This window comes from Camelus bactrianus, chromosome 4 (genome assembly GCF_048773025.1).
Source record: "Camelus bactrianus isolate YW-2024 breed Bactrian camel chromosome 4, ASM4877302v1, whole genome shotgun sequence".
Lineage (NCBI taxonomy): Eukaryota > Metazoa > Chordata > Mammalia > Artiodactyla > Camelidae > Camelus > Camelus bactrianus.
The window spans coordinates 76,119,335-76,144,406 of record NC_133542.1 but is presented as its reverse complement, the minus strand read 5'-3'; the positions used below and the strand labels follow the sequence as shown (position 1 = coordinate 76,144,406).

Below are 25,072 nucleotides of genomic sequence, written 5' to 3'. Positions count from 1 at the left end.
CGGGGGGTGAATGAGTGAGCTGCATTCACAGACAGTGAGTGGCCTGGGCGCGGCCCACCCAGCTGGCTCCCCAAAGTCACTGCTGTGGTTGGATGGGCTTCCTGGCCCCCGGGAGCCGCAGGGCCTCACTGAGCAAGCCTGCTCTTAGGCCTGGAGGCGGGGAGTGTGATCTGCTGCTCTGCTGTCTGCTGGCCTCAGACCGGGGTGGGGGTGAGCGGCCTTTCTGGAGCAGGGCCGGGAGAGGGTCTGGGAGCCCGCAGCCCGAGGGGTGAACTGGTCCCCCTCTGCCCAGCACGCGCCACCCGTGCATCACCCCCCGCCCCGCGCCTCAGTCGCTCGTCCGTGAAAGGGAAGAGCAGCGAGAGGGTCTCACGGAGGGAGGGGGGTTTGAGGGAATGAGGTGGGGTAAGCCTGGTGAAGGCTGGGCGAGGGGAGGCCCGCCAGCCGCGGTCGTCAGCGAGGCCGGCCAGCGGGGCTCTCATGGCATCCCTGCCTCCCAGACTGGGCCTGCCTGGAAGTCAGCTGCGGCCTTCGCACGTCCCTTACATCCCCTTAGGTGGGCTTTAGGCCTCCCATCTGCAGACTGAAGAATGTGGGCCGGATGGTCGCTAAGCTCCTTCCACCGAGGATTTTAAGCTTCCCTGGGTGATCCTGCCAGCCTTCCTGACTGGCAGCCGCTGAAGTGCAGGCCGCACCTGGCCCTGTCCCAGTCCTGGGACCGTAGGCGGCCGGCGTCAGGGGCTCCTGAGACCGCCCAGTCCTGGCATCGCTCAGGGTGGACGCAGCTTTCTTCTCGCCCGCTGGAGCGTGTTCGTAGGCAGAGGCCGGTCCTGTCTGGGTCCAGGCTTCTCTGCTGCTTTACTGGGAATCACAGGTATTTAAAATACGCCTGTCTCGAGGCCGGCCCAGCGTGGGCATGTACAGACGAGCCCAGTTAGGGTCATGCGCCTTCCCTTCCGCCCGCACCTGCCTCCCTCCATGAGCCACGGACTCTGTCTGTTGAAGGGGCCTCGAGCCCCCGCTGGGAGGCTTCCTGGAGGGGCGTGCTGCTCTGGTGCTCCATCTGCACCCAGCCCCTCGCTGGGTCCACGAGGCTACCTGGGTCCAGCCTCCCTTCCAGCTTCTCCTCTCCTGGTTCCCATGGTGAACGGAGTGCCGCCCCCGGCCTTTCCTGCCCTGGCTGGGTCCTGGGGTTCCTTCTCCTCCGGAGGTGTCAGAGGCTGGGTCGCCACCCTCCCACACTGGCCGGGGCAGCTGGCACCTTAGCTGGCGGCAGTGGGAAGGGGTGGTGCCAAGGAGCGGGCTCAGGCCCTCTCTACCAGCTCTCCCAGGGGTGTCAGGAAGGAGGGGAAATTAAATCTCAACCCTCCACCCAACACAGCCTCGGAGGCACGGAGAAGGTGGGATCTGAGAACTCAGGGTGGAACTGGGGCTGGCCCTGCCCTCGCACCATCTCCCGTCCTGGGCTTAATGTAGTGGTCACCTGGGTCTCCAAGGCCCTGGGCCGTGTCCAGTCCACCTCCCCAAGCCCCTGGCCCCGGGCGGTTCACAGTTCTGACATCCCGGCCCCCTCCTCCAGGGGCTCCCCATGCCCTTTCGATCTGCCCTGTGCACCATGACGGGACTCTCAGACATGATCTGAGCTATGGGAATGCCAGACTGGAATCTCAGCCTTCATTCCCAGTAGGAAGTTGAGGCCGGAGGGGTGGGGCAGAGCCAGGACCCAGCCCGCATCTGTCCTGACCACCCCGCCTCGGGTAAGGTGGGGGCCGGGGGGGGGGGTGGCTGAGACAGACACTCAGCATCCTTGCTTTTGTGGGGCCTCCTTCATGGTTTAAGGAGTCAGACTCGGGCATCCCCACCCCTAGCTGTGCGACCTCGCTCGTGTCCCCGTACGTCTCTGAGCTTCCCTTTTCTCAACTTGCAGAGGCGAGCCGCGCTGTCCCCGGGTGGGTGGCTGTGGAGACAGCGGGACCCTTGCACAGAGAGAGCCGAGGGCGTGTGCGATGCTGGCTGCCCTGGGGGCAGAGGGGTGCGAAGCTGCCGTCAGGGGCCCAGGAGCGAGCGGGGCTCGGGGATCCCTCCGTGTTGGCCTTCATCTGTTCATCTGTCTGTGCCCCAGATGTCACCACCACAGGGTACAGGGCTTGAAGATCAGGCTGCTGGTGCCCGAGGCTCAGGGTGGTCTCCTCCCCCTGCCTTTGAGGGTCCCACTGAGTGAGGGAGCGCAGCTGTGTTTGGGGTATTGTTTCAAATCTCACTGAAGCCCAGTTTCAGGGCAGGAAGGAGCACTGGGCCGATTCTGAGCGGGTCATAGACTTTTTCAGCCTTTTTCTTTCCTCCTAAATCGCTTTCAAGCTCAGACCCTCCCTCCAAGTACTGCCCCCTTCAAGGCTGTCACAGGTCGCCTGGCTCTGCTGAGTGGCATTTTTCATTCTGCCGTTTTGCTGTCTTGGGGTCTGGGGTCCAGCTCCCTCCGGTTTCTCTGCATCCTTTCGGCTCCCTCGAGGGAAAACCCCATCCATCAGGTACCGTGGCGCCACCTTGCAGAATGCGGTGGCTGAGAGGTGGCCGGTCCCCCAGTCACTTTTGTTTCCCGGCTTCTCCGTGAGGCAGAGCTTGAACCCGAGCTGGGGCTGCATGTGATTCATAATGAATCGTTCCTCGCCGGCCACTTGTCATTCCAAAGGCAACAGCGCAGGTTTTGTGACCTTATTCTCCGAGGTGAGAAGAGAAAAAAACCAAGGGCCACGCAGGCTGAGCTGGGGAAAGCAACGATTTGCTTCTAAACACGCAGCGGAGTTGGCTGCAGATTTCCCCGGCAGATAGGTGAGTTTCCGGGGCAACGTCTTTAAATGGGTTTGGTAATCTTCCCGTTTGGCTCGCGGAGCTGCCTGTGTGTTTCCCGATGCTGGTCCCGGCTGATAAGGACGTCTTCCTGGTCTGCGCTCTTCCTGCTAAATGATTGCTGATGAGGGCGGGGAGGCGGGGCTGGCGGACTCGCCCCCTTGCCCGCTGACGGGCAATTGGGCGCCTTGTCGCCAGCACCCAGGAGCCGGGCGCTTTCCAAGGCCGACTTGTATCCATCTCTGTTCTTCCCCGATCACTTCTGGCTGTTCTGAGGTTCCTGTTCCGAGCTGCAGTGCAGAGCGATGTGCTTTGTGGTGACAGCAAAGCTGCTGTGACGAGATCTGGGCTGTGAGGGCTTACACGGGAGATGGTGGATCCGTTCAAGGTGGTTCCCGGTGGGCAGAGTGCGTGTGTGTGTGGTCTCTGCTCCGTGCAGACCTTCTGGGGTCCAGGCTGATGGCAGCTCTGCCACCTTTAATGTAGGGCTTGTGAGCCCCGCCCTCCTCCAGGAGAGGGGAGGTTTCATGAGCCAGGCCCGCAAGTGGCCTGCTTGACGTCTGCTGCCATCCACTGGGTGGACCTCAGTAACTGGGGAAGTGGGGCGATGTGATCCAGGCAGGGTGCGGGGTCCGTTGCGTGCTGCGGGCTCCCGCGTGGTGTGTGGCGCAGCGGACAGGAGCTCAGGGTGGGTAACGCACCGCCAGTTCCCGGGGCGGCCCTGACGGCTGGTGACCTGGGCACGTCCTTGCTCTCTCTCGCCCCGTGTCCGCGTCTCATAAGCGGAGAGCTGCGGGAGGAGCGACACGTGCAGAAATGACTGTCGTGCTGGTCCCGGCTCTCAACACTTGGTCAGGGCTCAGTGAGCGGTAGCTCGTGTTCTGGTAATTAAGAAACGGGGATCGCGAGGCAGGCCCCATCGGCACCTTTGCTGCTGCTGCTGCTGTCTGTCCGTCTGCCCATCCGTTCATCCATTCGTCCACCCATCTGTCCATCCACCATCCACCCACCATTCACCCACCCATCTGCCTGTCTGTTCGTCTGTCCATCCACCTACTCACCCATATCCCGAGACGTTCTTTGAGCGTTCTAATTAAAGTCACTCTTTGACTTAAGCCCACCATAGAAACTTGGTGAGCTGTGAAGTGAGAAGAGGCAGCTCAGAGCCTGGTTTTGAAGGTCAAATGTGATGCCTGCCCCAGAAGAGCTTGGAAAAGCTGAACGTGGGACATGAAATGTGTCCATTGCCTGGGATGCCTGAGGCACTCTGCATGGAGCCCCAGGAACCACGGCCTCTGCCCACCCTGTAGGGAAAGAGAGGGGTGTGGAGGCTGGAGGACATTTGTCACAGACCACCCCCCAAAGGTACAGTGGGGTGGGTAACGGAAGGTTCCCCTCTCAGAGTCACGGCTGACTGTGAGCTCGAGCACGTCCATGGGTCGTGGGCCTCGGATTCCCTGTCTGTAAAATGGGGCCACAATTGCAGTCTCGCCCATCTCGTGGGAGGGAGCCTCCTGGGGCTCTTGGAGCTCTGAGATGGCGCTTATGGAGGGGCCAAGGGCCCCTGTATCTGGCCCTGTGTCTGTCACGTCCTGGCTACGCAGTGCCTGCACTTAGGAGGGTGCGTGAAACGCTTGTTAAGTGATTAGGTCAGGGAAGCTAAAATCATCTGTGTCCTCTATACTGAAACAGAAGTTTCACGAAATAATATTTAATTTACTTCTTTTCTCTGGTATTATTTGTCCTGTTGTATCTCATTCCTTCCCATCCCGTCCCTTCCCGTCCCACTCCACCCTACTCCATCCAATCCCATCCCACCCCGTCCCTTCCCACCCCACCCCATCCCATCCCATCTCATCCCATCCCATCACTTCCCACCCGACCCCATCCCATCCCACCTCACCCCACCCCATCCCCTTCTCATCTCATCCCACCCCACCCAACCCCACCCCATCCCACCCCATCCCATCTCATCCCACCCCATTCCATCCCATCCTGTCCCATCCCTCCCCACCCCACCCCATCCCTTCCCACCCCCACCCCATCCCATCTCATCCCATCCCACCCCACCCAACCCCATCCCACCCCATTCCGTCCCGTCCTGTCCCGTCCCGTCCCGTCCCATCCCACCCCATCCCTTCCCATCCCCATCGCATCCCTTCCCAACCCTTCCCATTGCATCCCTTTTCTTCCCATCCCGTCTTACTTGATTGAAAAAAAATGCCATTAGGACCCTTTCTGAGTTAATGCCCCACCAGTGGGTCAGCTCCTGCAGTTTGCAAACTCTGCCCAGGAGAGGCAGGGGGTGAGCCCTCACCTGAGTTACAGCCCTTGCTGGGCTGGTGGCTGTCTGGTTGTGGCTGGGCCTCCCGCAGCCCAGGGACCTGAGCAGAGGAGGGTGGGCCGGGCCGGCAGCCCCGAGCTGCCTCCGCCCGCGGGGGCCAGCCCTGCACGGCTGCTGTCCAGCTGCTTCCTGCAGGTTTCAGCAGAGGCTCCAGCAAAGGGGCGGCGGGTGCAGAGCTGCCCAGAGGCCTTGGGCTGCCCTCCCTGCCTCCCCAGGAGACCCCCGAACGATGCTGCTTTTTAAAGTCAAGGATTCCCTCGCTCTCTGCCCCTCCACCCCTCCCTCCGCCTCTGGTCTCTGTCGTCCTGATCTTTAAATCTTAAATCCTAACAAGCACGTGAGCCTGGAGCTCGAAGCAGGCGCTTCCCGCTTCCTGTGTGTTTCGAGTAAGTGGGGTGGCGAGGCTGCATCTGCTTGCTGCCCTGGTTGTGCAAAACCCCCTTCTGGGAGCTGTTCCAGCACCTGCTGCCACCGAGCCCCGCAGAGGCACACGGGAGAGGCAGCCTGCTCCCCGTGGCACAGGCGGGGGGCTGGGGGAGGCCGACTTCCTCCCAGGACTGCCTGGGCTCGTCCCACCCCCGCCCAGCAGGCCCCCCGGCTGCAGCCCAGACCTGCTCTGGTCCCCAGCCCCACCCCCCGCACACAGCCTCTGCTGGGGCCCCTGGGGGCGGAGCCCCCGGAATCCGTCTGCACAGACCCGTGTCCCAGCGCAGGCTCACGCCAGCGGGGCCGGAAAGGGTGCGCTGCCGATGGCTGCGTCCAGCACGTGAGGGATGAAGTGGAAAGAGGCCACCTGTGGCCACCTCGGAGAGCTTTCCCAGGACAAGGAGGGGCTTTGAACGTGAACAAGACAGTCGAGCGTGAGGAGAAGCCAGGCGCCCTGTCTTGAGGCCGAGTCGCCCGGCCTCTGTCCAAGGCTTTGCGGTGGGCCTGGGGGTCTGCCTGCCAGAGCCCCTCCCATGCCTGTGAGGACGCTGGTTGGCCGCTGGCGTCTCGGCGTCTCCTGAATGCAGACCGGGTGGAGAGCCGCGGGGTCAGCGCAGGCCAAGACCGCGATCCAGGGTGCAGACCCCACTCCCCGGCCTCCCGGCCTCTGTTCCTTGCTCCTTCCCCGAGTATTAAAGGAGATGCAACATTAAAGGACATGGTTGAGGCGGGGGTGGAGCTGAGGGGACGGCGCAGACAGCCGTGGGTTTAGGGAGCTGGCTGTGCACGTTTCTGCCCCAGCGGGACTGGTCCCCGAAGGCGCACACCTTTCTCCCGGTGCTCCCCTGCCCGGCCCTGCACACATGTTCCTTTGCTTGCCCGGCGCTGAGGCAGCCTGGGCCCCGGCGGGTCTCTGAGCCGCTCGTGTGTGGAGGGAGGAGGGGGCAGGGCGGGGGAGGAGGAGCAGGTGCGGGTGTCTTTTCACTCATTGTCAGGGATGCGCGAGAAGTGGAGATAAAAAGTGGGAAAATGTCATCCTTTGACATTTGCGCTGTCAGCGGGGTGGGCAGGGCCGGGGGCTGGAAGGGTTTTTGATCATCACTGGAGAGAGACGTCTCCCGGGAAGCCCAGCTCCTCTGTGTCCTGGGGGTGGGGCAACCCCCCACCAGAGGCGCCTTGGGGAGGTGCTTCACCCCCCTGCAGGGAGCCGCACTGCTCCCCAATGTTTCATGGGGGCCACCACCCCTCGTCTGACCCACACAACTCTTCGGGCCCCACGTCTGCTCCCAGCAGCCCCTGCCCTGGGGCTTGGGTCGCCGGAGTGGGGTTCCCCGTGCTCAGCCCCAGAGTCTCCATCCCTGCAGACACCAGCCGGGAGGAGACGCGCAGCCCAGGTGGCGTGACGGACAGGCGCGTCTGGCAGAGCTGGGGCGGCCGTCCCCGTGGAAGGAGCTGCCCCTGTGTGGCGTGGGAACCCGGAGCGGAGCCCTTCACGAACCGCCAGTGACAGGTTGTGGCCTGGAGTGAAGCAGCGGAGAGTCAGGGCTGAGGCTGGAGAAGCTGCTCTGTCCACTGGGACCAGGGGCGCGTAGACCTGTCTCCTGACCTTGCTCACTCACTGCAGCAGCCCCTCTCTGTCCTGGGCTCCACCAGTGCGAAACTCAGCCTTGGCACTGAGTCCAGGTCGGCAAACAGGTCTCGTCCCCGGTGCCAGTGCTGCCCAGTGGCTGGTGCCTTGTGCGGACTCTGCAGGTAGGCTTCCAAGCCCGTGTCTGGCTCGTTGGGGAGGAGTGTGGCGGTTGATTGGTGATGTCTGCCACAGGAGGCACAGGAGACGGTTGGCTCGTGTGCTTTCCAGTTGCCAAACCCTTCAGCCCCAACGTTTCTAGCGTTCTGTCCAATAACTAGAAGGCTGTAAAGCAGTATTGCTTTAATTTTTGTCCTTCCTAAATATTTAGAGCCCTTAAAAACCAAGAATAATGGCAGAAGTCAAGTTACTCATTATTTATGAAAGGCCTCTTGGAACACTCAAGTATGGGCGCCCTGGCTGGGCAGCTGCACAATAAGCTGATTGAGTCTCGTCTGAGAAAACACAGGAGAACCGTGTCATTCCTTGGATTCATAGCTTCCGCGAGTCCCGGCCCCTGGAACAGAGCCCCCCAGAAGACAGCACGCAGCCCTCGTTGTCGTGGCTGAGTCCGTGTCCCGCCAGCTGAGGAAGGGCCCCTCCGTGCTGCTTGGGGTTTTCTGCTCCCCCTTTGAAAACCTCTCTGTCAGGAGAGTAGGCTGAAAGAAGCCTGGCCCTGTGTCCCGGGCGGGGGTTTGGGGCAAGCGGCCTGGCCTCAGTTGCCTGTTCCCTGCACGCGCACATGATCCTGGCCTTGGAGGGGTGTGAGGCTTCGCCAGGACGGTGCGCGTCCAAGGCCCGTCGGGCTCAGTTCCTGGACACTCGGTGCCCAGCAGAGGGTGGCGGCGAACTTAGCAAGTGGTCATCGTGGGCCACGTTCATGTTCCCTGTCCTCGGACATGCATGCGCACACACACAAAGATGAACTCCTGCACGCACAGCGGACTCTCAAAGTCCAGGCTGGCCCCTGTCTCCGCGGTGGGTGGGGTCAGGCCCGGCGGGCGCCCCGTCCCTCCTGGAGTGAGTCTCATTCAGCGTCCCGCATGCGCGTGCGTGTGGTGCTCCAGGATCCGTCGCCGCCCTTGCCTCCTCCCGGGTCCCAGCAGCCGTCCGTGGAGCCTCCTCCCTGCGTGCCGCCTGTCCTTTTGAAGATCTGTGGGTGGCTGCGTTGAGGCTTCTGAGGCTGGCAGACAGACGGGTCCTGTGTGACTGGGGGAGGCTGGACACGGGGCTGCAGAAGTGGGAAAGGCCACTGCTCCTCCCTGAGCCCCCCAAGGCTGCCAGTCCGGGGAGGGCCTGCTGGGATCCGCCATGCAGCCTGAACGTGGGGTTTTCTGTTTTCCTTCTATACCCTGACCCCCCCAGGGAGCCAAGCTTCTGATTAAATGGTCACCCAGGGAGAGGAGGGCCTGGAAGAGCAGGGAGCCCTGCACTCAGATGTTTGCATCTACACTGTGCGCAAGCTGCTGTGTGACGTGGGGAAGTCACTTGGCCTCTCTAGGCCTCTGTTACCCCATCTCTGAAATGGATCCGCACCTGCCGTGAACAGAGGTGGTCATTAATCATACGGGAACTTCCAGAGCAGCAGCCTGGGATGGACGCTTCGCAGTGTGATGTCTGCTGACATGCTCGTGGCCCTGGGGAGGCAGACCCTTTACTGGATGAGAACAAGGCTCGGCAGGGGCTTAATGGCAGGTGTGGGGGGATGGCAGAAGGGGGCGTGAGCCCCGCCTGCTCCCCTCCGGGGCCCTGCACCGGGAGTGCCGCAGCCCTCAGCAAATATTAGGGTGCCATGACGACACGGCCACAATGACATGTTCTGCACAACAAACACAAAACTGGTGTCTAGCCAGAAGCATCTTACACTGTGGGTTGTTTTTTAACCGGAGATGAAAAGTGTTCGGTGAACTGTTTCCCAATGTCTACGATACACTGCGTTACGGTTTTATGATGACTTTCGGGTTTCTTGCGATATTACAGCAGCATCTTTTCGTCTCCCCCCAGGTCATCTCCGCGGTGTCCAGACTCTCACTTCACAACTTGGCCCAGAACAAAGGCATCAGGTGAGCTTTGCGGAGCGCGCTGCCGCGTGCGGGCCCTCCGGTCACCCCCAGTCAGAGTGGGGCTTGGCGCAGAGACGCTGCCTGTGTCTCAGCCCTGGGCGTGATGGGTTGTCTGTCCAGTGGCCTGCTGGCGGCGGCTGGAGGGGGCGGGGGGAGGCAGAGGCTTGCATTCACACCAGGGAGAGCTCGCGAGCGTGTTACTGAGGCTGCAGGACCTCTTTCCATTTAGGTAGTAAGATCAGCCAGTTAGTCCTTCCACAGATCGTTGCGACCTGAATGCACTCTCCGCGCTCAGAGCCGGGCTTGGCCTCCAAGGAAGGGGCCGAGTTTGTCTGTCCCGTTGGGCGGGGCCGGGGGCCGCCTGCTCAGGGCTGCAGGCCCCCCGGCAGGAATCTCCCTGCTCTCTGTTTCAGTCCCACTTGAATTTTCTAGCAAAGTTCAGCCTCAGAGAATCCCGCGGCCCCCAGGTGTCTGCCCTCTTGTCCCTGACAGTCCCCCGGGGGGGGGGGGGAGCGGGGCGGGCAGCCCTCGCCGTGGACCAGCCGTTGTGGACTCTGACCTGCAGAGCTGGGGTCCGGGAGACCAGGTTCCAGATGGGGTGGGGACAAGCACAGGACCCGCCCGTCCTGATGTCTCTGGGGGATGTGGGTCAGCAGGGTGGGGCTGAGAAGCCCAGGAGGGCGGAAGGGACTCCTCCTGGGGGCGGGGTGGGTGCGGGCGCCCTTGCGAGGTTGGTGGAACTGCGGAGGGGGCTTCGCTCTGCTGCTGTCCTGCGGGGCGCGGCCCAGAGACAGGCTCCCGCTGCCCTGTGGCACAACGTGATTGAACAATCTCTCCTTGTCCACGGTTCAGGCGAGGTTTTCACATGTGATTTAACATCCTGGGCGCCACCGTCGCTGACACAAAACACCCCTGGGCCCTCCGTGTGCGGGCGTTCCGCGGCATTGTCAGTCCGCAAAAGGGGCTGCTTCAGCTGCTCTTCTGTTTTGGAAGCCCACAGACGAAGCCCGCAGCCCTGAAGAAGCCCCTCCGCGTTTCTTCTCCAGCTGGATGGGAGCCCAACGTGCTCCTTTAAAAAATGACCATTTTCACAACCCTTGCTCTGTGCATAACGAGCTGACTTTCCACAAAAGCCCCAGTCACACTGCTCAGAGGCTGAGGAACGGGGGACTTAACGTAAGAGCCCCAGCCTGGTGCCGGCGGTGGGGGCGGGGCGGGCGGCGGTCGGGGCGGTTCCTGCCGGGCTGTCCAGCCCAGTGTGTGCGGATGCGAGTCCTTGTCGCAGCCGTAACCGGCCACCCAGACTGAGGGGTGTCCTGTTGGGGGTCATCACAGCCCTAGGAAGGAAGAGATGGCAAAGGGCGAGACCCTCTCTGTGACAAGCTGAAAGGTGAGGCTAGGGTGCCCCCGGCCCATGGGGGTCTCGGCAGGATGCTCTTGGCACCTCTGTCTCTTCTCCTCCAGGCTGGGGAGGCTCCCCGGGCCACTCCAGGCTGCTGTGAGCCTGCGCACGTGCAACGTGATAGTGCAGGACCCCACACTCTGTAAATGTCCACGGGCAGCTGGCTGGGTGGTGGGCTGAAAGGTGGACCCCCCCAAAAAGATATGTCCACCTCCTAACTTCTGGACCCAGTGACAGGGAGGAGGTTCTCTGTGGATAAAGATTTTATAGATGTAATTGCATTTGTAATTTTAAGTCTGAGGAAGATGTGCAGACAGAGCTGAGGTCGGAGTGATGTGGCCGCAAGCCGAGGAATGCGGGTCATCTTAGAAGATGTGAAAGGCAAGGGACAGACCCTCCCCGGGGCCGCCGGAAGGCACCTGCCTTGGAGCCCACAAGACGCATTTCAGACTCCGACCTGGGGCAAAGGGGAGAACCGAACGCTGACCTTGGCGGCACTAAGGTTGTGTCCTGTCCACACTGGCCACCAGGAGGTGCTCCCGGGCAGCACTGTGGAGCCTTTGAAACTGCTCCACGGTCCAGGGCCCGCAGCATCCTTCCCCTACACCGGAGTGGTTACCCCCTGCAGCTGAGCCTGGGCACCGTCTGTGAGCGGGGCTGTCGGAAGGCCTGAGGGAAGAAGCGGGCTCCGTGCCTGACAGGCGGTGGCCGGTAGACTTTGACTGAGCCCGTCTACACCACAGACACCAGGAAGGCCACGTCCTCTCAATCCGTCACCCGCCCCTGAACAGAATTTCGAAGGAACGCTGTGGGCGCGTCTCTCTGCTGCTTCCACTGTGGGCACGAGGGCCAGAAAGAGACACATTTGTTTAAAGATATCTTAACTGGCTAGTTCGTGCCGGGCAGCGGGGAGCTAGCTCTTGCTGGAGATGGCCAGGAGAGGCCGGAGGCCCGCCGGGCCGGGGCTGAGCGGCCGGCTCAGGCTCCCACGGGGGGCAGGGGGCATTCACTAGACAAAACGCAGCTGGATATCTGTCTTTGCCCCACACCCTGACCTTCGGCGGCCTTGTCGGCTGGACTGGGCTGTGCTGTCAGTTTGCCCACAGAGAACAGGCGTCCGGCTGAGCTCGGCTGAGCTAATGGGGTTTTGTCATTGTCCCCTCCACAATTGCTCCGTTCCATCTACACAGCCTCCCTCACCTGCCCGCACGTCCTTTTGTCCATCCAGCCAACCAGCTGTGTGTCTGGCCATCCATCCGTCCACCCGTCTGTTCGTCCACCCACCATCTTTCCACTTGTCCGTCCACCTCCCCCACCTGTGCTCCACCCATCTGTCCTGCGGCCTTTCCATCCATGCCCTGTCCTGCCATCCCCCCTCCCTCTGTTCTCTTCCACGTGAATGTCGGTCGGTGGGTCTCCACACGGTGCTGCTGTGAGTGGTCCAGGTCACGGCCTCCATGGCCTGGCAGAGATCAGTTGGGCCCGTCTGCTCCCCGGCATGGAGTCGGCCCTCGGCAGTGTGTTGTGGGGGGCAGGCGTGCACCTGGCAGTGACCTGGCCGGCCCGGGGGGGGGGTGGGATGCTGGGTCCGCCCCCCCCCCCCGGCTCCACGGCCCCCGCGGTACAGCGGGGCCACTGTTGTGGCTCCTTCCCTGGGTGGCTGTCAGGATTCAGAAGGTGGCGTCTGCACCATTGTCAGCACAGCGCTGCCCTCAGTGGGTCCGGCGCTGAGGGATGGGGGACGAGGAGGAGCTGCCTCTCTGGGTCTCAGCGTCCTCGTCCGCGTTGGGGGGGGTTCTGCCTGCACCCGCCTGGAGGCTGTGAGGGCGGAGGCAGGCTGTGTGTGTTTCCCGATTCCAATGCCGCGGTGGAGGGAGTGTCTGGCAGCGCCCCAGCCGCGTGCAGTGCTCACAGAGCTGTTGGGGGCTGTGTGCATCCGGGGCACCTGTCTGCTCCAGTTTACAGCTCACGAGGGTCACACCAGCCCCCCGGGACTCCTCCGGTGGCTCCGGGGACCCAAGTTCGGAATCCTGGTGGGAGAGATGCCGTGTGCCGTGTGCCCTGTGGGCTGGTCCATCCTCCCTGACGGGTGTCCCTGTGCCAAGGCAAGAGGGTCAGCTGTTGCTTGAGTAAGTTCCTGGGGCGCGAGCTGCCTCCTGGTCGAAAATACGGGGGGGCTGAGACCTGGCCCGGGGTGCTGAGAACCCAGCCTTTCAGACCTTCGTGCGCTCCCACACCTGCCCCCCTCAGCACCTCACCCGTGAGGAGACTGGGGCCTGAGCCAGTGGTGCCTGGGCCCAGGATTTGTCAGTTCATTCACTCACTCATTTCCTCATTCATTCACTCATTCATTCATTCTGTCCACGCCTGGGGACGCTGGCCCCCGGGCCAGGCGCTAAAACAGGGGGAACTGGCCACTGTCAGGTGGGGAGATGGACACTGGACCCCGGTCACTGGCAGGTGAGTGCAGGGCAGGGTGCAGGGACAGGAGGAGAACACGGAGGCGCAGGGTTAAGGGCTGGCCTGAGGCACTCGGGTCTGGGCTGCCGGTGTGATTTTCAGCAAGCTTCTTAGCCCTGAGCCTGTTTCCTGGTCTCTGAAGGGGAGGCTCCCTTGGCCACGGTCAGCGCCCATGGTCAGAGCCCGTGGTCAGAGCCCAGGGCCAGGGCAGAGCGGCCGGAGCACGGTTCTCAAAGCGAGGTCTGAGGACACTGCCTCCCATGGAGCCTCAGGTGAGCCCGTGGTTGGGGGTGTTGCCGGTGAGCAGTGACCCCAAGAAGATGTGCCCCGAACTTGTGAATATGAGCTTTTTGGGAAAAAGTCTTTGCAGATGTGATTAAACTTAAGATCTTGCCCTGTCGGCATTAAATCCAATGGCCAGTGTCCTTCCTTGTAAGACACACAGAGAGGAGACCCAGGGACAGAGGAGGGACAAGGAGGCAGGGCAGAGGCTGGAGCGAGGCTGCCAAGCCCAGGACTGTCTGGGGCCACCAGGAGCTGGGAGAGGCCGGAGGGCTTCTCCTCTCCAGCCCCCTGTGGCCCTGCCCGCACCTCGATTTAGGAGTTCTGGCCTCCAGCACTGAGAGAATGAATTTTGGTTGTTTCAAGCCCCAAGTTTTGCTGGGCAGCGGGCTCTGGGAGAGACCAGGCAGGGGTCCTTCAGCCTCTAGCCCCTGCCGGCCTGGGACCTAAATACCCAGAAGGCAGCCAGCAGCTGGCAGGGAGGGTTGGGGTTCGGAGACCCCCTCCAGAGAGCAGGGATGGGAGAGTGGGCTTCCAAGGATGGTGGTGTCCTCATTGGCGGGTGCCCTGTCCCCAGGACATTCAGTGATGGAGGTGCTGAGAGTTTCCACATGCACCGGAGCCACGGCCCCCTCCAGGCCGGCCCTTCCCCCAGGGAGCAGGACGGCTTCACTCTGTAACAAGCAAAGCAATCAAAGGCTGCCTCTTCAGCAAATACCACATTAAACATTTATCGGGCAGCTGTGTAATATTATCGGCTCGTTTTCAGAGACCAAGGAGGAGGTCTTGTCATGTTTTGCAGTGGGATTTATACATACATGGAAGGGATGTGAGCTCATTAAGAATGCTCTGGAACAGAAGGTGACGTCCCGTGCGGCCGGAGGTGTGGGGGGTGTGGCCGCGAGGCTGGTCGCTAGCCGGGTCCCAGCCCAGCCCTGGGGCCAGGTCAGCCGTGCTCTGTGCAGCCCTGAGCTCTGCCGCAGTGTGGCCGGTGGGGAGGGACCGGCCCAAGGCTCAGCCTGGCAGGAGGCTGCCGAGCCGGTGAATCAGAAACACCGCGAGATTCGGCGTCGTCTGCTAAGGCTCTCAGGTGCTTTGGGTCCATCCAGCTACGAAGTGTGAAGACGGTGCTTGGACAAGCCTGAGACTTGCTCATCTCATGGTCGGAAGAGGGTCTTTGCTAGTAAAGGGACAGTCCCCCGCAGTGTCACTTGGGTCGCCCGTCTCTCCCTGGTTCTCTGTCGCGTCCCTCCTCTGCACCCATGCTTGTTGTCGGGGTGGACCGGGCCCCTCAGTGCCAGCCAGTAGCCCGTCTCTTTTTATTTATTCATTTATTTAGTTTTTAATTCTTTTTAAGTCTCAGGAACCCGCCTTCTAGCTCATGGGGCACCAGTCCCCAGTCCTGTCCCCGGTCGTGCCCCCGGCGGCCCCGCCAGGAAGTGATCACAGTCCTGACTCTTCGGTCTTCCGCCTCTTTACTGTCTGGTAAAGTTACGTCACACGGTGATTAACTTACCTTTCCCGCGTAGCTCTGCTTGGTCCCCGACGCCCAGACCTCCAACGCAGAGTCACGGGCGTAAGCGGCCCCTGGCAGTAGCTGGGTTCACCGCTGTCACGTGACCAGTCGGGGCGTGGGGTTGAGGGCTGTGTCCTGTGTGGCTCCGTCGGCCTTTCTAGAGCTGCCTCTCCTCCCGTGTCCCCCCACCCCCATCACAGCAGCAGCGACAGGCGTGAGGCCACGTCCGTCCCTCGGAGGGGCTCACTGGTGCTCACCTGGACCCTGGGAATCAGGGTTTCAGCCCCACTTTGCAGAGGAGGTGGAGGCCCCGGACGGCACCTCTCGCCCAGGGTGGCCCAGGTGGTGGGGGTGGAACCGGGATTCCATCCTCCCATCTCCCAGCGGGAGTCCGAGGTCCCGGGGCCTGGGTCCAGCACTGACGGGCGCAGATCTGCCGCCCCCGGTGTCTCTGGGCCCCTCCTAGCCTCAGTCCCTGGCAGAGCTGACTCTGGGGGCGGCCGAGGCTCTGTTTTCTCAGTGGGGTCACTGGTGGGGGGACTGAGGCAGGCCCTTCCCCACCCAGCGCTGAAGGTCCCGGCCCTCCACGATGCAGGGCCACTCATGGCGGAGGCGCTGTTCTGGCCTTGGCCCCATCTCCGGTGGGCTTGGTGGCTTCGGGAGGCTGGGTGCTCGGCCCTCCAGCACCCACGGGCCCTGCGTCTCTCTCCAGCTTGGGACTCTGCCCGGCAGCCTAGGAGCGGGGTTGGGATGGAATGAGTGTCCCGTCCCCAGGAGGGCAGCAGCGAGACACCAGTGGTTCTGATTAAAGCGGAGGCCTGGAGTGCAGCCCTGAGGCTTGGCTGGGCCCTCGGCCCTAAAGACTCCAAGGTGAGCAATTGTAGGGCTGGACAGCTGGCCGGTACCCAGCCCTCCCTGCTGAGGGCCGCCTCCAGACCTGGGGCTGGCGCCATCCAGAAGCACTGCGGCCCAGTTCTCTGCTCCAAACTGGCCAAGCCAGATGCCCCAGGGCACAGTGTGGGGCGGCAGCTCTGTCCCTGTCCTCACATGAGCCCGAAGCCACCCGGTGCTGGAACCCTGGCACTCAGCTGTCCCCTCGTGTCCTGGACTGTCACCAGTCACGTGCAGCTACTGCGTGCTGCCTTCTCGGGGCCCGGGCTCTAGGGGGACAAGCCTGGTGGGGGAACGGCAGAGGGATGGGATGGAGGTGCTCAGATGCAGTGGTCAGTGCACCTCCCAGACAAGGCAGCGTTCGATCTGGCTCTGTCCTCTGAAGAGTGAGCAGAGCCATGTGGACAGGTCTGGGCAGTGGAGGCTCAGGGAGGGGTCGTGCTTGGTGTCCCTGTGGGATAGAGGGGGTCTTGTAGGGGGACAGGAGCACCAGGGAGGGTGTGGGAGGGAGACCGTGCTGGGAGTGGTGGGCAGGATGGGGGCGGGGTCTCCGGTCTGAGTGTGTGGGGAAGCCCTTGTGGGAGGGGGCTTCATCAGGGCAGTGTCCTTGGAGATTCTGTCCAGAAACGTCCCCACAGGGCCTCCAGGGTGGAGCCCAGGACCAGTGAGGGGCTGGGGTGGAGGTGCAGCCAGGACGGGTGGAGGCTCGGAGGAGGGGTTGTGACGGGAGAGGAGCGGGGGCCTGACAGGCCACGGGCGGTGCTGGCGGTGCAGGGAGTGACACCCCAGGCCCTTCGGCTGGTCTGTCCCACAGGGTGGCCAGGGGCTGCAGCCCAAGATACTGCGGACACCTGGGCAGGGGTGAGGGGCGCGGGCTCCTTCCCCCCCGGCTTCCTCCCCACTGTGGCCCTCCTGGGGGTGGTCCTGGCTCCAGGTCTGGCCCTGCCACTTCCTGGCTCGTCTCTTCGGTCAGCTGTCTCCACCTCTGAGCCTTGGCGCCCTGTCTTGTGGGCGGCTGTCTTGACTGACCGGGGGAAACTGAGGGCACCCCACCCTGAGGCCTTGTGAACCCCTTGTCTGTGAAGCAGGGGAAGGGCTTGGGTTTCAGTTGTGTCCTTTCAGCTGGGTAGGTGTGCCCCCCAGCCGGGGGTGGAGGCTCAGCCTGACTGCCCCGGGGCTGACCCCACCTCTGGGCAGCAGGTGCGAGAAGGAGGGCTGGGTGGAGGTCCCCCAGGAAGATGGCCTGCTTCTCTAACTGGAGTCCACAGACCAGTCTTCCCCCTGGAGTTCGATCCATCCCCGCTCTGCCAGAGAGAACATGTGATTGGCTAGTGATGCCTGCCACGGCCAGAGCGGATGGCAAGGGGAGGAGGTGATTGCGGGCAGGCCCAGGTTTGCCTTCTCTGTCCTGGTGGGTCCACCACAGAGGGGTGGGCAGGTCCTGGGGGCCTGCAGAGGCCTTTCTAGAACTTGGTGGAAGGGCCACTGGGCTGACCCTTCATTCCAGCAGACAGGCGGGCAGTTGGGGGAGGGGAGAGGAGCACCCCTGGCTCTGACCCCAGCCCTCCAGCCGCCGTCTGTGTTCTCAGAAGTGGCAGACATGGCTCAGAGAGGGGAGGTCCTTGCCTGAGGCCACGCAGCTGCTTGGTGGTCTCTAGGAACCCTGAGCGGGCCCCCGAGGAGGGTCCCCACAGAGTCTCCGAGCTTTCGTGTGTTTATGAGGTGGGTGCACTTTCCCAGCGTGGACTCACTGTGCCGTCTGCTGCTGTGGTCTCCGTCCAGAGCCCGCAGTGTGGGTCGGATGCCCACCTGGCACAGCAAGTTTTCAGTCTGTTTCTTTCTGCCTCTCACTGCTGTGCCCAGACGTGAGCCCGGATGGGCCACTGTCACCGTGTCCCAGAGAAGCCCGGGCGGTGCCTGGGGGCAGAGGGAGGTCAGGAAGTGTCACGAGCTCTGCTGCTACAGGCCGTCCCGGGCTGGCAGGGGCACGACGGGAGCAGACAGCCTTGGTCGTGGAGAAGGAGGAAAGGGCAGCGTGTTCCCTGGTGTGGGAGGGCACGGGTTTCCATCCAGGCTCAGCTGCCCTGGTGCGGAGCAGTTTGGGGCATCGGGGCCATTGTCAGGGCACTGAGTGTCAAGCTGAGGGCCAGGAGGTGGCCCCCACCCTGCCCTGCGGCCCACGGGCTCTGGAACCTTGGGCAGAGCCACCCGCCCGGCCTGCTTCATCTTGGGACCGGGCCTGCCCTCATCCATCCCTGCCCTACAGTGCTGTCTCCCAGCCGCCGCCTCTCCCTGCCCGGCCTGTCTGCGCTTGGGTGCGGTTCCCCCAGCCAAGGGCATCTGGCCTGTCAGTGACCAGTTCGGAAATGTTTTGTGCAGAGTGTGCTGTGGTTTTCTGCTGGTGAAGGCGGGGGTGCATGAGACCTTGGCCCGCGGGCTGGAAGCAGAATCTGTCCGAGGGGCATTCAGGCTGTGGCTCTGGGAAGCCTGGGCTGTGTGGCCTCTCTGTGCAGGCCCACGGCGGGCTCTGTGGTGCCTCCTATTCCCCAGGGGGTGTTTCCAGAGCATTCTGTCCGGGCGGGACCCTGGCAGGCCGCCGGGATGTCCGCCTCGGCCTGGCAGGTGTCCCCGGGAAGAGGTCAAGGTGGCAGGGCAAGAAAGCAGCCGAGTGGCTGCAGGAGGCTGGACCTCGCTCCCAGGGGGAGACGGCCCTGCTGACCCGCTGGCCTTTCTGCTCCAAACTGCTGCCGTTCCGAGAAGCTGTCGGAAAACCAAACTATATTCAGCTTAGCAGCTGCCGAGAAACCGCGTTCCTCTGTCAGTCAGCAGCAGCCCCAGGCGCCCCCTCCCTCGGATGACCGGCTGGGGAGGGGGAACCATCCTTTCCTGTCCCGAGGTCCGTGTTCTCTTCTGTCTCTCTGGGATTCTGGAAGCAAGGGCAGGGACAGCCTGGCTGGGACCTGGGGGTTCACTCGGGTCTCTCCCAGTAGCCCGAGGCCGGCTGCACCTCCTCCCCAACCCACACGTCTGCTGGGCCTGCCTCTGCACACGACACAGGGAGACCGAGAACCTTCCTACCTTGGTGCTGCCTTTGGCTTGAGGTCTTAGTGGTGACACCTGAGTGGCATCTGTCACTCTGTCCCTCAGCCCTGGCCCCCACTGGACTCCTGCCCCACCCGGCCCTGCAGCCTCTGAGCCTGCCCGTCCCCGAGTGTGCAGGTGACGTGCTCACCTCTGCCTCCTGCAGCCCCTAAATCTTGACCACGTCCACTGTCACCCTCGCCTCCACCTCCTTTAGTGTCAGGCCCTGCAGGAGGCACGTCTGCACTGTTTCTCCTGAAGTGTCACAAAATGCAAGTGGTCTGTCCCCATCTTACAGAGGCGTTAACTCAGGTCCCCTGGCGAGCTCAGGGGCTAGGAAGCCAGATGGCGGATTCCAGCCCCGTCTGTCTGACACAGGCCAGAACTCTGAACTCCAATTAGACTTCTCTCCAGATCAGCTCCCTGGCACCTCCTGTGGGAGGCCCTCCCGATGTCCCTCCTCCACCTATCCCTGGGCCTTTGTGGCCGTCCTCGCGCCCTTCTGCCCTGTGCGACCTTCCTGGGGGTGTGGGCGTGGGTCCCCTCCTCTCTGGCACAGCGCATGCGCTGCGCCCGAGCCGAGTGTAGGTGTGGTGGGAAGCGGGGCACGGCCCGGCACAGCCCCTGACTTGATGGCCTGTCTGCACGGGTGCCTGGTGGGCTGAAGAGAGAAACGAGGTCCTTCGGCTTGTTCGGGCAGCCGGGCTGTTTAGCCGGGGAGCTGTTTTTAATAAGCAAAACCCAGTGCTTCAACGCCTCCCAGCCAATTAGCAGGCGTCACCCAGGTGACTCTTTGAATAATTAAACGGTCCTGTCAGGGTCTTCAGGCTGCGGTTTGATGTGACTTTAAAGTTTGCCTGGCTGCCGGTTCCCCAGCAAAGTGGTGCACCGGCGGTGTGGCCAAGTGCCCGGCGCCCCGGGTAGCCGCTCCCCCACCCCTCCCACCCACGCGCCCTCTTCTGCTCACCCTGCACCTGCCTGGGCCCCTGATCACAGCTGGTGAGGTGCGGCTGAGTATGGTGGTGTCCGTGCCAGGCCTGGTGCCAGGACCTCCCCCAGCCGCGTCGCACCTAATTCTGAGGCCACCTTTGGAACAGGAAGCTTGTCCGGGCCAGAGGAGTGACCTCTGAGGGCTCTCAGGTGCTGCCGGTCCTCCGCATGCGGGACTGGAGCGGCTGGCTTGTCCCAGCGCTAGCACTGGAATTCCTGCATCCCTGGTCCTGCACAAGCTGGCCAGTGGTCGCCCCTAGAGGACAGATGCCAGGAGCTGTGCACCCCCAGGCCTCCAAGGCCAAGTCTGCTCTTGGGGGGCCGCGGGCTGGTCTCCCCCTCCAGTATGTGAACCCAGGAACCCAAGGCCCCGCCCTTCCTGTTGGACACACCGGAGTGGGCAAGGAGGACCAGGGCGTCTGCCGATGGCGCTGCTCTGTAAGGCTGCCGGTAAACATGGATCTTCTTCGCAGGGAGCGCTTTCCTGTGAGTCAGGATTCTGCCTTCTTCCCAGCATGTGCCAAGTGCAGGGAGGAGTTGAGGTGCCTCAAGCCCGGATCCCTTGCATCTGAAACGCCAGCAGAGGTGGGAAAATAAACCCGGTGCCCTAGATTCTCCGAGTGCCGGTAGGCGGTCGGAGCCACGCTCGGACCCGAAGCTTTCTTACCTCCCGAGTGTGAACGTTCACGTTCGTTTGCGGGGCGTGCTTCCCTGGAGGCACTGGGTGGGAGGACCTGGTGGCGGTCCTGGAGGCGCCCCGGGCGAGGGGCACTTTCCAGCTGTAGCGGAAACCTGGTGTGGGCCCACTGGGAGGCCGTGGGGAGGCGGGGGACTGCCTGTGTCTGAGGCCCTGGACTTGCAGGTGGGCTCCAGGATGAACCGCGGGAAGGGGAGGGACAGTGGCCCAGGCTCTCATGGGACACTTGCTGGGAGCAAGGACCTGGGCCGAGACTTGGCTTGTGTGTTCTCCTTTGATCTTAACACTTACCACTACTCCCATCCCACAGCTGGGGAAGCTGGCTCAGAGAGGGAGAGTGCCCTGCTCAGTGTCACACAGCGAGTCTGCAGCAGAGCTGGGGTTTGAACCCGGATCTGTTATCTACAGAGGCCTGGCTCTTAGCTCCTCCCACAAGGCCTCCCCGAAGATGAGAGTGACAGAGGCAGTGGGGTCTCTGCTCTGGCTGCTCGCCAGGGTGGGGGACAGTGGCGCCTGGGGGCAGCGGCCTGGGTCCTGGCAGGGCCCTCTGCAGACAGCGCAGTAGCGAAATGTGTACCTGCCTTGCACCAGGGGCTCCCTGGTCTGGGTGGAGGGCCCCCCAGGGAAGCAGCCCTGCCCGTGGGGCTCCAGGATGGATTGAATAACGCAGGGCCGGCCGCCGCCAGATGGCAGCTGGGCTGGGCCCCGCCGCGTGCTGCGCTGGGGCTGGGTTTGAAGTGCGTGAAACTCAGACGGGAGGTGCGGCAGCTGCTGCCCAGAAGATAGTAAATCAGCGCTGACAGGCGGGTCGAGCTCCCCCGGAGCCCCGCGTCCAGGCCCCGCAGCCCCCGCAGTGCAGGGAGCGTGACTCTGGGCGAGTCCTTCCCCAGGAGCCGGAGGCCTGGGACCTCCTCCCAAGGTGGCCTCTGTGCTCGGAGCTCCTCTCATTGGCTCCTTTGGTCTTTGTCTGATAAACCAAACGTGCTGCCCCCACGCAGGACCTTCCCCGTTCCCGTCCGACGGCTCCTGTGCTCACACCTCCACCCAGGGCCCCAGAGCGTCGGGTGTGCCCCTTCTCCACGTGTCTGTTTCCCACACGGCCGCCGGCACAGTCGCACCAGCGGGCACTTTTCAGAGGCCACAGCTGTTAGCAGCTTCTCCAAGAAGTCCCGCAGGCAAGGACCAGAGCCTGATTTGTTGAACCCAGGGCTACGGTCAGGCTTTGCCTTCTCCCTGGGCCAGTGATGGATGGCAGCCCCCAGGCCAGCTCCGATCAGGTGCCCAGTAAATACCCGATGGATGGGGGACGGGGAGGAAGGCAGGGTTTGGCGTGGGAATGGCGGCCCTCTGTTCTTCCGGGGTCTGTCTCAGCCGCCCACGCGGGGTGCCCTGTTTTTAGGCCTTTTTCCTCCAGCTGGGGGCCCTCTACCTCTGGCACTGGGACTTCACAGCAGCTGGGCGCTGAAACTGACCTCGGGGTGGGAGGCGCGGTTTGGGTTGGGGCGCTGGAAGCGTGGCTCGAGCCTCTCGCCCCGCCCAGGAGGACGAGTGAGGAGTCTGGCCGGGGTGGCTTTCCCGCTGCCCAGTGCGTGGGCGCTGCTGGCGATTTCTTCACAGCTTTTCCACTTCCTGCTCGGGCATCCCCTTAATTCCCTCAGTGGGGAGAGCGGGAAGCTTGGCCTCCCAGAAGCCAGGCTCGAGGAAGTGCGTCCTCATGAAGGTCTGATGGGACGAGAGGAACCCAGCCCGCGCCCCGGGGACCTGGATGACCGCCCTCTGGTGTCTGACCCACGGTCGTTTCTGTGCGGTTTCACCACACTTGATTCTCATCCCCTCCTCTTAAAGAGCAAATTAACTCCACCAGGAGCGTCTGGATGTCCTGTTGAGCCAGGGAGAGGGGGCTGGGGGGAGATGCTGCATAGTGGGTCTGGGCAATCAGCTGGTGCCTGCGACAGAAGGAGGGACAGAGTCACACCTGGCCCAGCCCCTCCCGGGCTGGAAGTTACAGCTGGAATGTGGCCCCAGAAACTGCTCGAACGCCCTCCGTGCAAATGTGTTACCCCAGTGTTAAGTCAGGGTCGGTGTCGTCAAGTCACAGCTCAGGCTGACTTGGGTACCACTGTGTGGTTTCTCATAAGCACGTCTTGAAGATGCTTCCTCGTGTCTTATTCAGGACGGCCGTTTGTTGTTGTCTGGGGGGGAGTGAACAGCTTGAGAACATCTGATGTCCGTGTGTCTGTCCCCTCATCCATTCCCCAACTAGTTCACCCACCCGCCCATCCTCCCACCCCTACCCGACTGGCTCACTCACTATCTCATTCATCTGTCCATCAGCCCACAAAGTCCACCCCTCCCACCCACCTGTCCTCCCAGACATCTTTCCATCCATCCAACCACCCATCCATCCGTCCACCCACTCATCCATCCACCTGTCCATCTGTCCATCCATCCGTTTGTACATCCATCCATCCATCCATCCATCCGTCTATCCATCCACCCACCCGTCTGTCTGCCATCCATCCATCCATGCCTCTCTAGTGTGGACTCTGCTAGGCAGAAGTGGACCCAGGCTGAGAGAGTGGCCGCATCTTCCCATATGAGGTAGAGCGGGACCTGGGGGAATGGGACAGGCGGGGGCTGAAGGCAGAGGGAAGAGCAGGTAGAGAGGCTCAGGTAGAGTGGACCCCGGGCAGTGGGGACAGGACAGGGGAGCAGAGGGAGGCCAGGTGGTCGGCACGGCCTCCTCACCCCCTGCATTCCCGTCCCAGCAGCCAGGGTGCGAGGCTCCACGACATCCCTGGCAGGCGGTCTCCCCGGTCCGCTCCTCCCCACTCCGGCTATAGCCTGTCTTTGTTTGGCGATGGCAGAAATTAATTGGATTTGCAGCTTCGTTCTCGAGGGGATTTGTAGCCCCCAGTAGGGGTGTTGGAACAAAAGCAGGACGGGTTTTGTGGGCAGCAGGGTAATTCTCCTGACTTTAACATTCCTGTTTCATCTCGGTCGGGTAGGACAGATGAAGGAGATGAAAAGAGGTGTAAACCAAGACACTGACAGAGACGCAGAAAAGGGAAATTATAAGGAAATCACACACACACAAGATCAATTTCTTTTTTTAGAAAGAGACAAAATGTTTTGAAACGACTACTCTGTCTTATTTTAGTGAACCCCAACTTTCTGTTTGTCTGGAAGGAAACAAGATGCTGAAATATTCTGGATACCGGGCTCTCAGGCCCTAATGAGGCACCAGAAGTTGATTTTCTTGGGTGATGGTAGTTAGTCTGGAGGAGGAGGATGCACAGAAATGATAAGTAGCAGCTCCCACTTGGGGGCCTCGTTTTCAGCGAGTCTTCACACAGCCCAGCGTAAGGGGTCACTTTGCTCTCCTAGGACCTAGGAGTCAGGTCCGCCTGGGTGTGCCTCACTCCAAAACCTTTCCTCTCCTTCCCTGCCTCTGCCCTAGCTCACTTGCAGAGCAGGTGCGTTGCCTCTGAGTGCCTAGTCTGCTTGAGGGGGAGAGCCCTGTGTTAAGAACTGGGCTTCGAGGGTAGGAGTAGGCAGTTGACTAGTGATGTCTGCCGGGGCACATCCAGAGCGAGAGGTGGTGTGCATGCCGTGGATTTGCTGACACCCTGAGCAGGAAAATGGAAGGTTTCGGTTCATAAAGCAGAACACAGATGCTCCCTCATTATTAGAAATTCTAAATGGAGCTCTAAATGGAAATAGTTACTTTCGTCTTGAGTGCAGTCCCAGCATGCTGACCTGTTTTCAACATCTGACAAGACGTAGCCCTGCCCCACTCTGCCTCCTCAAGCCTGTGCCCCTGACCTTGGATTCCCCTGCTCTGGGAAGGGTCCGAGCCAGCCACAAGGGTGTTGAGGCCAAGTCTGGGCTCTCGGGGCCCTGGAGGCAAGAAGGACCTTAGAGACCTCCCCACGGACAACCTTACACAGAAGGACATTGCTACCCAGGTCTCTCAGGGAGCCCCTGGCAGAGCGGGGCAGGTAAACCTGCCCGAGGGACTTCAGAGCACAGGGCTTTACAGCAGAGCCCAGCACGTGAAGGAGTCACCCTGGCCTTATGAAAACCCCGATTCCTGGGCTCCACCCTTGGCAATCCTGAGCCCCCTGGGCCTGGGATGGGGCCTGAGAATTGGCATGTCTGTCCAGCCCCCAGGGGGTGCGATGCTGCCCGTCAGGCTGATGGGAGCACGGCTGGAAGAGGCAGGGCGCAGGCCCTCGGTGGTGCTGGCCGAGGAGGTCGGCTCGCCGCCAGGTCCCCCGCCCGGTGTTCAAGAGGCAGCTGTACCCACATATGAGCAGACGTGCTCTTCCGGCCAGAGAGACCTGGGGTGCGGACAGCTGTCCCCCCACGGGCAGGGCTGTGCATGAGGGCACTGGTGGCCCACCTGCTGTCTCCTGGGGGCAGGTTCCCGTGCTGCACGCCCAG

General features: G+C 62.3%; 1 protein-coding gene across 6 annotated transcripts in view; it reads left to right on the top strand.

Moving 5' to 3' along the window:
- The window catches only part of VAV2 (vav guanine nucleotide exchange factor 2), a 168,233-nt gene that overhangs the window by 84,803 nt on the left and 58,358 nt on the right, over positions 1–25,072 (top strand). For all 6 annotated transcript variants that reach the window (XR_012506627.1, XR_012506626.1, XM_074362617.1 and 3 more), the window contains exon 3: positions 9,249–9,307. Coding sequence is in view for 4 of the 6 variants with exons in the window: in XM_074362617.1 (XP_074218718.1) it covers positions 9,249–9,307 (59 nt within the window). In the remaining 2 variants the exon portion in view is untranslated. The remainder of the gene's footprint in view (positions 1–9,248; positions 9,308–25,072) is intronic.